This window comes from Pygocentrus nattereri, chromosome 24 (genome assembly GCF_015220715.1).
Source record: "Pygocentrus nattereri isolate fPygNat1 chromosome 24, fPygNat1.pri, whole genome shotgun sequence".
NCBI classification, from domain to species: domain Eukaryota; kingdom Metazoa; phylum Chordata; class Actinopteri; order Characiformes; family Serrasalmidae; genus Pygocentrus; species Pygocentrus nattereri.
In genome coordinates this window covers 33,007,481-33,019,980 of record NC_051234.1, presented here as the reverse complement: position 1 = coordinate 33,019,980, position 12,500 = coordinate 33,007,481, and the positions used below count along the sequence as shown (strand labels likewise).

At 44.0% G+C, this 12,500-nt stretch overlaps 1 protein-coding gene across 1 annotated transcript in view; it reads right to left on the bottom strand.

Moving 5' to 3' along the window:
• Positions 1-12,500, bottom strand: part of tmx3b (thioredoxin related transmembrane protein 3b) — a 107,470-nt gene that overhangs the window by 92,090 nt on the left and 2,880 nt on the right. Inside the window, exons 3-5 of the mRNA XM_037534170.1 lie at positions 11,969-12,008; positions 9,150-9,273; positions 4,401-4,446 (exon numbers count right to left, since the gene is read on the bottom strand). Coding sequence (XP_037390067.1) covers positions 4,401-4,446; positions 9,150-9,273; positions 11,969-12,008 — 210 coding nt within the window. The remainder of the gene's footprint in view (positions 1-4,400; positions 4,447-9,149; positions 9,274-11,968; positions 12,009-12,500) is intronic.

Sequence of the window (12,500 nt, the reverse complement as noted above, 5' to 3'; positions counted from 1 at the left end):
CGGAGACACGGTGAAAACGCCAGGTAGTATCTGAATGCTACTGCCCGTCCACCACAAGACGATAAACCTTAAAGTGAGTGCCGGTCTTACAGCCATGTGTTCTGTACATTTCTTTTATTGTGTTTTTCCAAAAATTAGTGCAGCACTGTTGGAAATCGTTCATCAAGGTACAAACAATATAAACCTACCTCAAAGGTTCTTCAGTCGTTCTAAGGTCTGATTGTGGAGCTTAAATCAGGTCCTCCAGGTGAAAAGTTGGTATTTGTTCCTTTTCATAACCGAATGTTTTAAAACAGAGCAGTAGAGTAAAAGCCTGGAGGCGAGGCGAGGCAGGGTGTGTGGAGTCAGTCCAGCTTAGAACAGATCATTTCAGTGGATTATGGTTCAGTTATGTTCCCTGACTAAAGGGATGGAGATGGAGGGTTGAGGGAACCACCCCAGTGACACTTTAGTGCCTTTATTTCTGAGTGTGTGGATCGGGCGAACAATAATTTGCAGCTAGAGACCAAAAACCATGAAGTCCTCAGCGTTTCCATCAACAAGACGCAGCAAAGTTGCTTCAACGCAGCCACACAGCTTCCTCCTTTTATTTAAACTATTTGCATTCTTATAGGGATCTAGCAGACGCTCTCGTCCAGAGAGACTGACAAAAGTGCTCTGTTGACCGCTTAGAGCACGTACCCCAGCTACACTCTTCAAACAATTATTCTACATGGAACCAGGAACACTCAAAGATCAATTTTACATGCTTAGGTTCTTCAGATGGTGAAATGATTATATACCAAAGCCCCTCGGCCTGCAGACTGCTTCTACAGACATTAGTGAAAGAATGGGTCGCTCTCAGGAGCTCAGTGAATTCCAGCGTGGTGCCGTGATCGGACGCCACCTGTGCAGCAAGTCCAGTCGTGAAATTTCCTCACTACTAAATATTCCACAGTCCACTGTCAGTGGGATTATAACACAGCGGAAGCGATTGGGAACGACAGCAACTCAGCCACGAAGTGGTCGGCCACGTAAAATGACAGCGCGGTCAGCGGATGCTGAGGGGCATAGTGCGCAGAGGTCACCGACTTTCTGCAGAGTCCATCACTACAGACCTCCAAACTTCATGTGGCCTTCAGATCAGCTCAAGAACAGCGTAGAGAGCTTCATGGAATGGGTTTCCATGGCCGAGCAGCTGCATCCAAGTCTTACATCACCAAGCGCAGTGCAAAGCGTGGAATGCAGTGGAGTAAAGCGCCGCCACTGGACTCTAGAGCAGTGGAGACGAGTTCTCTGGAGTGACCAATTATATACACACACACAGAACCAGACTTTTTTTTCCAAACTAATTTTGGCCGTTTTCACATTATGTCAAAAACTGAAAAGCAGTGCTGCTTCAACGCAGCCACACAGCTTCGTCCACCCTGGTGTTCCCTTCTTTCCACCATGGCTTGTGAATGAGAGGCAGACTTCCACTGGGCTTAGTATCACCTCTGGGATAATTTGGAACAACACCTTACTCCCCTGCTGTAACCCAGGCCCAGTGCAACATGGGGATGGTCTCACGAGGTGCCTCGGTGTCACAGGGCCGCTCAGCTTGGCTATCACCCTATTTACAAACTCCATAAGCTAAATATACTGAGGTTATTAGACAGAAGGCAACCGAATGGATCCACTAGAGATTAATCAGGAGGACTGTTGGTGTTTAACGGCTACTTTAACGCTGCTACAGGACCTCGATCTCTCTTCTGTACAGTTAACAACAAGGTTCTTTAAGGGTTCTGTAGTAAAGACAGTGGGCTTGGTTGACCAGACGTCCTTAAGAAGATATTTCTTCTTAAACCCACTTATGCGGCTCTGACCAAGACTCTGACTCACCAATGCTGTCTTACGTGGGGTTTGTTCTCAGATAAGAACAGAACCTACACACAAGAGCACAAAGATGAGAACAGTTCTGTGCTTTAAGAACACGCCGTGGATCTGACGTAGACTTTTGCTTCGGACCTTCATCAAGAACACACGAAGTTTAGGAAGATACTGGAGAACGAGGCTCACCATTTCTACAGGGAACCATGAACACCATTAAAAAAACAATTGACATGATTAAAGGGTTCTTTGCATGGTGAAACGGTTCTTCAGACTGACGGAGGAATGTGTCATGTACTGTTCTATATAGAACAGAGAGATACTGACTGATTACGAATCTGTGTGAATGAGTTGAGTTCAAGGGTTCTCTAGTAAATACAATGGTTCTATACGGAACCGTGAACACTCCATCAAGAACCACTATGCACGATTAAATGGCTCTTTGCATAGTGACATGGTTCTTCAGTTTGATGGAGAATGTGTTGCTTATGGTTCTATATAGAACTAAAAATGTATGTAGCACCAAAAGGGTTCTAATACAAAAGGTACACTGTCAAGGTTTGTGCTGCGATACAGAACCAAAGAACCACTCGTTGCATGGTGAAATCGCTCGGGATTGATGCAGAACGTGTCGTATTTGGTTCTAAACAGCATGCAAATGGTTCCTTGAGTGTTCAGGAGCACTGTATATACAAAAGACTCTTAAAGAACCATCATTAGGAGTCTAGTTCCTTCAGTCATATACCACACACACACACTCACACACACACACACACACACACACACACACACACACACACACACACACTCACGATATTTTATTGTTAGTGATAAATCGCCACAATACGCCTTTCTGAGCTTATCGTCTATAGCTCACCTATTTCCCCTTTAATACTCAAAGCTTAATTGGTTTATTATGTAGTCTTTTATCTGTTAATCTGTTTATGTAGTTTTGTTCATTTTAGTTTAACTTCATTAAATTCCATTTTATTTCAAACCCATAAAATGTCGTAAACGCTCGGCTGCTCTGAAAATGAGGGTCACCTTCAACGTATGTCAGAGTGAAAGGCTGACTGACTGATTCGGTCAGTACTTAAACGCTGACCAACTGTGTGTTGGTCAGCAAGTATAAACAGGCCTGTTTAACTGGACTCAGCGCAGTCTGTAAAACACAGAGTGAAAATCACTGTAGTTTAACTACAGCTATACACCTGTGGCCATGGAGGTGACTGGAACACCTGAATTCAGTGATCTGGATGGGGGAGTGAGGACTTTTGGAAATACAAGTACTCAGTCGTGCTGCCAGCTGTTTAGACATTAATGTCTGTGTGTTGTTCTTTTCAGAGGACAGTGAATCTGCTCTGCTGTACAAGCTGCACACTGACCACTTTAACTTATATCAGAGTTTCAGCTCTACAGTGACGTCACATCAGAAGACAGAATAACACACCTACAGAAACGTGAGGGGTGCACTTAAATACTAATATATATATATACACACATACACACACACACACACACACACACACACACACACACACACAGGGAGTCAAAAGTCACAGGACACCGATTTATTTTTCATGCTGTTACAAGCCTCCATGATGTGGTGCTGAAGGTGGTGTTTGTTGCAGATTTTCTCAGCATACACAATTTGTTTGAGACGACCTCAGAGATAAAAGTCCATAATAAAATAAAACATAAAACAAAACGTGTCCTGTGACTTTTGACTCAACCTGGATTTTATTTGCACACACACACACACACACACACACACACACACACACACATATATATATATATAGTTGCCATCAGAAGAAAACCTCGCATCTCCATTATTAATATATCTCCATACATAATCTGAAAATGCCTGTTACTCTTTACATTCTGTGTAAATTTCATGACAAATGGGCCAAAAGAAACGACACAAAATACCTTGGAAAAAACTCAAAAAAAAGGTTCCACTGACTTACATTAGACGTACTGTTGGTTTTTTCCTTCTCCAGTAAAAGTTGCCATTTTGGAGAAATGAGGTTTTGTTCCGAAAACAGTAAGCCACACACACACACACACACACACACACACACGCCCACACTTGTGTGTCTTGTTGGTCTGCTGTATTTATTGTTCTGTACTGTGTGTTCATTGTTTATTCTGCACTCTCACTGTTACGTGTGCAGTCTTTAGTTCTGTCTAATGTGCTGCTGTTGTACGTTTGACACCTTAAGAGCGACATTTCCTTCCAATATATACACACAATATATTACACTGACGAATGACCGACACTATTTCACTAATTCATACTAATAATACTAATAATACTAATAATAATAATAACATACAACAGCAACATGAGACTGGCTGTGTCTGTAGAGTCAGTACAGGAGCGCCTCAGAGCCTCAGGGCCGATTAAAGTTATGGACGACATAATCAGTGTAACCATCTGTCCTGTTGCTACGGAAAATGTCATAAAGCCACACAGGAAACCACGAACTGACATACATACGCCGATCAGCTACTGCCTTCCTTCTACAGACGCCAAGGTTTATACTCACAGCTTGATCGTGGGGTATCCTCGCACGCCGAACTCTGAGGCCACACCTGCTCAAAAAACACACATTTATCTATTTAAAATATACATAAAACTACATACACTACTATTCAGAAATCTGGAATCACTTCAGTCGTGACACCAATGCTGCAGACACATTTATAAAAATTATAGGAAGGTGTAAAAAAAAAAAAAAAAAGACATTTTCAAATGATAAACGGAGCTTTTGATTCTGCAGAAACTGAGAAACTCTAAAGCAACAGAAACCAACAGAAATTAACTTGATTGGCTCCCTGTATTGTGCCTATTTCAGAAATCAATTCAGGCAGAAACACTCCTTATAACTTCAGCGTGAGTGGGTGGAGCCTAACTGCAGTAGGCAGAATAGGTGGATGTATGCAAATATGTTTATTTCCAGTACATCACAGAAACAACAAATTTAAATAGGCTGTTTTATTTTCATACACCGGTGTATTAATGTTCTGAAACTTTAGCAACGATTTCCATGAAATGGAACCTGTAATTTGGTTTGTCAATCTGGATTTTCGTGACCAAATTGTAAGGCAAATTATTCAGTAACGTAGATTTATTTTATTCTGTTTGTTTATTTTCTGTAAAAGCCCCTCAGATGATCAGAACGTGTGTTTTCTGATCTCCACATTTCACGACACGCTCACAATTCACTGCTGAGAGCCAAAAATCTGCGCCGCTCTTTGTGTTGTTCTCTAAAAGTGATGTTTCCAGAGCAGATCACTGAAGAGACGCCGTCTGTTTATAGTTTAGAGCCCAGATTTGGGGAAAAACGGGTCGACTTTCAGTAGAAAAACAAACTGAGTTCAGCTTCTTTTATTATAAGGGTTTAAAATGACGTCACCGTCTATTAGACTGGAGAGAAGAGCTACAGCCTCACACGACGCCCAGCTTCTGAATGGAGCTCATGGAATATGAACGTTATGGAGAACATGACGGAGCGCGGTTTGGACCCACCGGTGGTCCAGAGGAGTGTAAGAGGCTACACGGTACAGCAAGTTCAGGTGCTTCACTATTAAGGTGGAACCGGAAAAGTCAAACAAGAATCTGGTGAACGTTCTTAGAGAATTTCACAAGCATTAAAATAATAATAAGTGTGTTCACTGCCCCCTAGTGTGTGTGTGTGTGCTCACTAGTGTGTGTGTGCTCACTAGTGTGTGTGTGGTGTTTCACTTCACGGATGGGTTAAATGAGCAGGTGAAATTTCCCCGTTGTTAATCTTGGTCTTAGTCTGTACTGAATTAAAGTTGAAAACACTACAGCTGTCTGTGGCCGAGAGTCCAGGAGAACACTACTGGCCTCTCTCTCTAGGTGGGCAGGTGTACCCCCCGCCTTCCCCCACCACTCAGCATGGTACTATTCAGTGCAGACGTCTGTCAGCTGCCACAACAGAAACGAAACAATAAAAAAATTAAAAACAAAAAGTGTTTAAACTGCAGAGTTACTACACTGTAAAACTGGCTGCTTTCTCTGCAGAAAGTTTAAGGCGCATGATGATCTACTGCGGCTTTGTGTTCTCAACAGAGCTTTAGTTGATGATGATGAGCGTCTTGCTGCGACGTGAAGAAACTGAACAACGCTCACAGTCATGGAACTTCAATTAAAACAACGGCTTCAGATTTTTACAGGATGCATGACGCAGAGGCCTTTACACAAGGCAGATTTGCAAGCCCAGGACATAAACATGTAAAGTATCGGTTGGGCTGGGCAATAAAAAGATAAGGAAGATTATCGTGATATAACTTTTTCCTCGATAGAGCGATAAGAAAGGTCCTTATAATAAACCGTTCTCACACTTCCACGTTCAGCGACGGCCCTGGTGGCGTTTTCTACTGCAAGGAAAGAGTCACTACTCTGCTGTGGCCAGCAGAGGGCGCACTTCCGAGTTCAACATGATTAGAGAGGGAAAATGAGTTGCCAAATATACTTCAGCAGCGTCTGAAACGTGGAGTTATACGTTCCCCGTTTGGGTGGAGCGACAGGCGATCTGCTCTCCTGTGACCGAGCGCGAGTGACGAGATCAGTGGTGTAACTGTACTGACCTACAGTGACCTCACCTCTGTCCATACGTCCTAACAAGCTTTAGCAGCGTTAATCACGTCGGCTCCTGACGACTACAGCCCTGTTACAGCGCTCAGTCATACTTTAGTGTTAGTGCATTCACAAGCAACAGAAGTGAAAGAAAGAAGTTACGGCCCTGATTTAAACGACAGTAAACTGAGGAAGCTGTGAGGCTTTGGAGAGCGGGAGAGCGCCATCTCTCCAGGCTAGCTGTTTTTAGCAGCTGGCTAACTTGTAGCAGCTCCGTCACTCACACGACACGGAGAACTGATGATACTGTAGATCAAACACGACACAAAAGCACCGGTTCCAGTTTAAACGCAACTAAAAGTCGGACTCTGTCTGTCTGGTGTTGATATCGCGGTTCAGCCCTCAAACTACTACAGAGAAACCCAGTCGTCTGCTAGCTGGTGTGAGATGCTCTGACAGGGATGCGGTAGGAGTGATGGCGGTGAGGCGGTGTGATCCATCACTGTCGTACCGAACCAGCTGATGTTTGCTCATTCACGTTGCTGAGAAACTAAGCAGTGCTTTTCCAGCTGATAAAAACAGCCAATCAGATGTTGGTGAGTGTTCATCATGGTCCGACCATAAAGGACCACCGAGGAGCAAAAAAATCAGCCTCCAAACTTGAAAGAAATAGCGATTTGACATTTTTCGCATTATGTATCGAAAACAAAATTCGTATCGTTTGATAATCGTGATTTTTCGCCCAGCTCCAAGTATCGGATATCTGCACCGCCTCAGAAATCCCGTATCGGTGCACCACAGACAGGCAACAGACAGGCTCCCACTCCAAGTTCTTAAAGCATTAGAATCGGACCTCCACCTCATACACCGCTACTCAGATCTGGAGCGGAGCTGATTCCACACCACCCGCAGCTCCTGACAGTGATCCCGTTAATCTTGCATGTTCCGTCTCAAATCCAGTCTCTCAGAGCTCACCTTATTTGCAGCTCCACAAGTCTGGGAGCTGGAGGCTCCGGCGTTCTGAGTCCTCCGTCTTCTCTCAGTTCAGCCCCGTCCCGATCTCCACGCAGTAATCCGACACTTGCTCTTTAGGCCGGTTTGCCCGACTAGCTACTCTAAAAGGATTCGCCGCCCAAACGTCATTTCTCAGACGCTCTTCACTCGACAGAAACCAGCAGGAGCAGAACCGGGGAGACGCGCTCAGCAGGGCTGCCTAATGAGACACCACGGACGACACAACAGCAACGTGATTATATTTATACACGCCGCGACGGCAAAACGTCCGGAGACACAACCGTGAGACACGTTTAACAACTGGCCTGAATTATCACTGAACAGAGCAATGTAGCTTTGCTGGATTCATCCACACGTCCACTGACACGCTCATCGGGAACGGGGTGCGGTCAAGAATAAACGTAAAGAGAGAAAACACTGGCTGGACTGGTGAGAAGGCTCATTTGCATATTGTATTGCAAATCCCAATGTTATTATCAATTATCAATATGCAGTGCAGCCATTTACCCATCAGAGCCACTAAAACCCCCAAAAAACCTGAACCCATTTCACTTTGATAATTATTTACTAGAAGTAAAGGTACTGCAGAATAAGACCACCCTCATAAAGGGAATGATGGTCTGAAATGTGTTTATTAAATGGTTATTACTTCAAAAAGCAGCTACGACACACAAATAAAACCGGCGACAGTGTCCTGCAGACCTGGCTGAACTGCAGACGTGAAGAGTTTGTTTATAAAAGGTTTTATATTATTATTATTATATATAGTTATATATTGTATTACATTCCCTCATAAAGGGAACGATGGTGTGAAATTAGTTGATGTTTTATGAAATAATATCTTAAAATCATTAATAAGCTGTCACAACACAAAACCACTTTTTTGTATTTTCACGTTCCACCTTAAATGGCGGGGCAGTTATTATAACGGCTGAGGTGTCAGAATGTAAAGGCAGCACCATTTAAGGTGGAACGGGAAAATTGCGAGAATTACAGAAAACAGTCGGACTTTATGCAGTGAAGTTGACGGTTTGTTGTAATTTCCCAGATAAATGAAAGGTTTTAATATATTTTCCACTCTTTTCTGGAGTAAAGCGGTGCGTAAATCAAGCAGTCGCTCCATCTCGGACCACCACAGATGTACTGCACTAAACATCCAGAAGCTGGGCGTCGTGTGAGGCTGTAGCTCTTCTCTCCAGTCTAATAGACGGTGACGTCATTTTAAACCCTTATAATAAAAGAAGCTGAACTCAGTTTGTTTTTCTACTGAAAGTCGACCCGTTTTTCCCCAAATCTGGGCTCTAAACTATAAACAGACGGCGTCTCTTCAGTGATCTGCTCTGGAAACCTCACTTTTAGAGAACAACACAAAGAGCGGCGCAGATTTTTGGCTCTCAGCAGTGAATTGTGAGCGTGTAGTGAAATGTGGAGATCATAGAACACACGTTCTGATCATTTGAGGGGCTTTTACAGAAAATAAATGAATAAATAAATAAATAAATAAAAATGTAATAATCTACATTTATTTCATGCAGTTACTGAATAATTTGCCTTACGATTTGGTCACGAAAATCCAGATGGACAAAGCAAAATTTACCCTGGTCAATAAGGGACTCATAGGAACGTCTTGAAGCCCAATCTGGTCTTGGATTAAGAAGAAATTCGGACCCGAACGTACCGGAGTATGCTGTGGCATCCATCTTGCCCACTCTGACCGGTGACCCGGAGTTCTTTAGCTCCGCTCCCACCTCGTACCAGATGGGCTCCAGCTTCTTGCAGTATCCACACCACGGCGCGTAGAACTGCAACACAGCACACCGAGCCAGTCAGCACACACTCACAACGGCCGACGCGCAACAAACAGGCCTGGAGGGCAGAGATCGGACCGATTTATGACGTACGACATTCTTTCACCTGCAAGGGCAACTGGTCCCACAGCGCCAGCTGAGGCTGAGCGACACGGGGCAAAATAACACCCCAATACCTCGGGCCACCAGGACACCTCTCGCGGTGAGGCAGTAGTAGACGTGGGCACCTCCGTAAAGCTGGCGCCCCCAGGTGATCAGGAACGGAATAAAAATACCACTATTGGCTTAAAGGGAAACTGCTGTGAGTGTGAATATAGATACTGATATTAATATATATACTGATATACAGATACTGATATTAATATTTCAGATCAGGCGGCCAGCGCAGGTCAAACCTGACTCTCTCCAGGACCTGCAAACAGGACCATGTTTAATGCAGAAGCCTCTGGCAACCGTTACTTTCTACTAGAACCTGCTGCTGGTCACTTTGGGACGGACTGCAGAGCCACAGGACGTTGCCAGCTGGACGAGTGCAGCCACATGACACGACAGGGCCTTGAACTCACTGACCTGTCCCGACCCGTCCGCCCTATACCAACAATCGGCTCTCGGCTCTTCCTGCATGCAGGATTTCTCTTTCAACAAAATCCCCACCGCACGGTTCCTCATTCTGCTGGCTGGCACGCCGGCCTGGACTGAATGGTCCGGTGACTGGGTGTATGTGCGCGTGTGTGTGTGTGCATGCAAGTGTGTGTGTGCGCGTGTGTGTGCGTGCAAGTGTGTGTGTGCGAGCAAGTGTGTGTCTGTCTGTCTGTGTGCGTGCGTAATTTTTAATTTTACTGACATAAAATGTGATGTTTGAAAAATCTGTCAGAGGTCATATATATATATACACACACACACACAAATATATTTTAGTTTGTAAAATTTTGAATAAATTCATTATAGCTGTAGGTTTTTATCATTTTTATTATTATTATTATTACTACTACTACTACTATCATTATACCACTCATTTAATAACTACGTAAAAACAAATATGTAAATTTAATCAAATGATGTGTGTGTCTATATATATATATAATACATTTATTTGTTTTTGTAGAAAGGAAAGATTTTGACTTTTAGATTATTATTTTTTTATTTGCTGCACTGTAAGTTCTATTCTGTCTGTTCCAACTCATTAAATCTCAGAATAACCATCATAATGCATTTCAAATACAGTGGAAGTGTCTTGAATTTTGAAATCATGATATTTTTTGCAGCATCACCCAAGCAGAGGCTTTTTTTTGGACGTGTAAACAGAAACTAACCGCTTCTTTAAGCTAAAGATACTACATTATAAAGCACTGCTCAGTATTGTGCAAAATAAAAAGAAATGAAATACTAACAGCTGCTCAGGTCAGAACTGAGAGCACGCGTCGGCACTGAAAGAGGAGACGCAGTCGGCACGACCTCAACAAGTTTCCCACAAAAGCAAACATATTTTTATATGTTATAAAGGCACACGAATACACTTCATTAACGTCTATTAAGGATCAGTATGTGTGTTTAGTTGTGAAGGCGGCTTGTTGACGTTACTGCCTCACACACTTAAAACACAACACAGAGGCTCAGTCCCACTCCTTCTTCTTACCCCTACCCCTCGTTTTCGAGTGTCTCCTTGTTCCTGAGCTACAGGGCAGTGGTTGAGATCTTCCCTCTGAAATGAGCCCCTCTAATAAAAGAGCATCACTTCATTAACAGCTACCAGCGCCGCTCTGTAGGCGACCCTGCCCGTCTGCAGGGACAGCAGAGGAGGGGAAAGTTCAGCTCCTCACTGCTGGGCTTTAGTTACATTTAGGGATCAGACGCCTTCAAAGAGGGGGGCAGTTATTTATTATCACCCCCCCTAATTCTTCAGTGATGTGAAGCTGAAGTCAGAGATTCTCCAGATTCTTGTTAGAATTTTCCCGTTCCACCTTAAATGGAGTAGCAGTTACATTCTGGGGCTATTTAAGGTGGAACGGGAAAGTTAGCCAGTTAGCTAGACATTAGGATGCTATAAGTGATTTTTTTATGACTTATGAAAAAAACAACAATAGATAAATATAAAAATATTAAAATCAAACAGTGGTTTATTTAACTTCCCACATTTGTGGGTTTCTCTGGTCTCTTGTTCTCCGTCTCTCTGGTTTTCTCTGTTTCCCTCATCTCTCTCTGTTTGGAGTCTCTGAAAATCCTCCGTTTGGAGGGTCATGCAGCTCCAACACTTCACCCCACCCCTCTATCTCAACCAGAATCAGGACCCCCACCCCTAGACGAGAACGCGCAGAGCAGAGGGCTGAGGGCTGAGTGGTAGGGCCGAGGGGTGAAATGGGACCGGGCCTGTGTGTGAGAACAGTTCTAATGTTTTTGCAGGTGTGGTTCTGGAGGGAGGAGCGTCAGAGCCGCTGTGTGTGTCTAGTTAAGTTCGGGTTCGGCTCCTCGTCTCTGTGAAACTCTCAGCTTCCGACTGTTTGCGTGTGTGATGGTCTGGCGTCTCTCCGGCGCTGCGGGTTCAAGGTAATTTGATCTGATGTGTAAGCACAGCTCTCAACGATGTGTTTACTGCTGAAACTCATAAATATGATCAGCAGTGCATCCCAAGTGTGTGTGTGTGTGTGTGTGTGTGTGTGTGTGTGTGTGTGTTTCAAAAGAAAACACTCACATCTACCAGCCAGACGTCATCCATTCTGTTGTCTTTAAACCTAAATCAAAAAGAGGGGACATGTAATCACTATATGCACACGCGCACACACACACACACACACACACACACACACACACACACACACACACACAATATTTCCAAAAGTATTCGGTCGCCTGGCTTCACACACATATGAACTTGAGTGACGTCCCATTCTTAATCTATAGGGTTTAATATGATGTCGGCCCACCCTTTGCAGCTATAACAGCTTCAGCTCTCCTGGGAAGGCTTTCCACAAGTGTTAGGAGTGTTCATGGGAATTTTTGACCGTTCTTCCAGAAGCACATTTGTGAGGTCAGACACTGATGTTGGACGAGAAGGCCTGGCTCACAGTCTCCGCTCTAATTCATCCCAAAGGTGTTCTATGGGGTTGAGGTCAGGACTCTGTGCAGGCCAGTCAAGTTCTTCCACACCAAACTGGCTCATCCACGTCTTTATGGACCTGCTTTCTGCACTGGTGTGCAGTCATGTTGGAGCAGGAAGGGGCCGT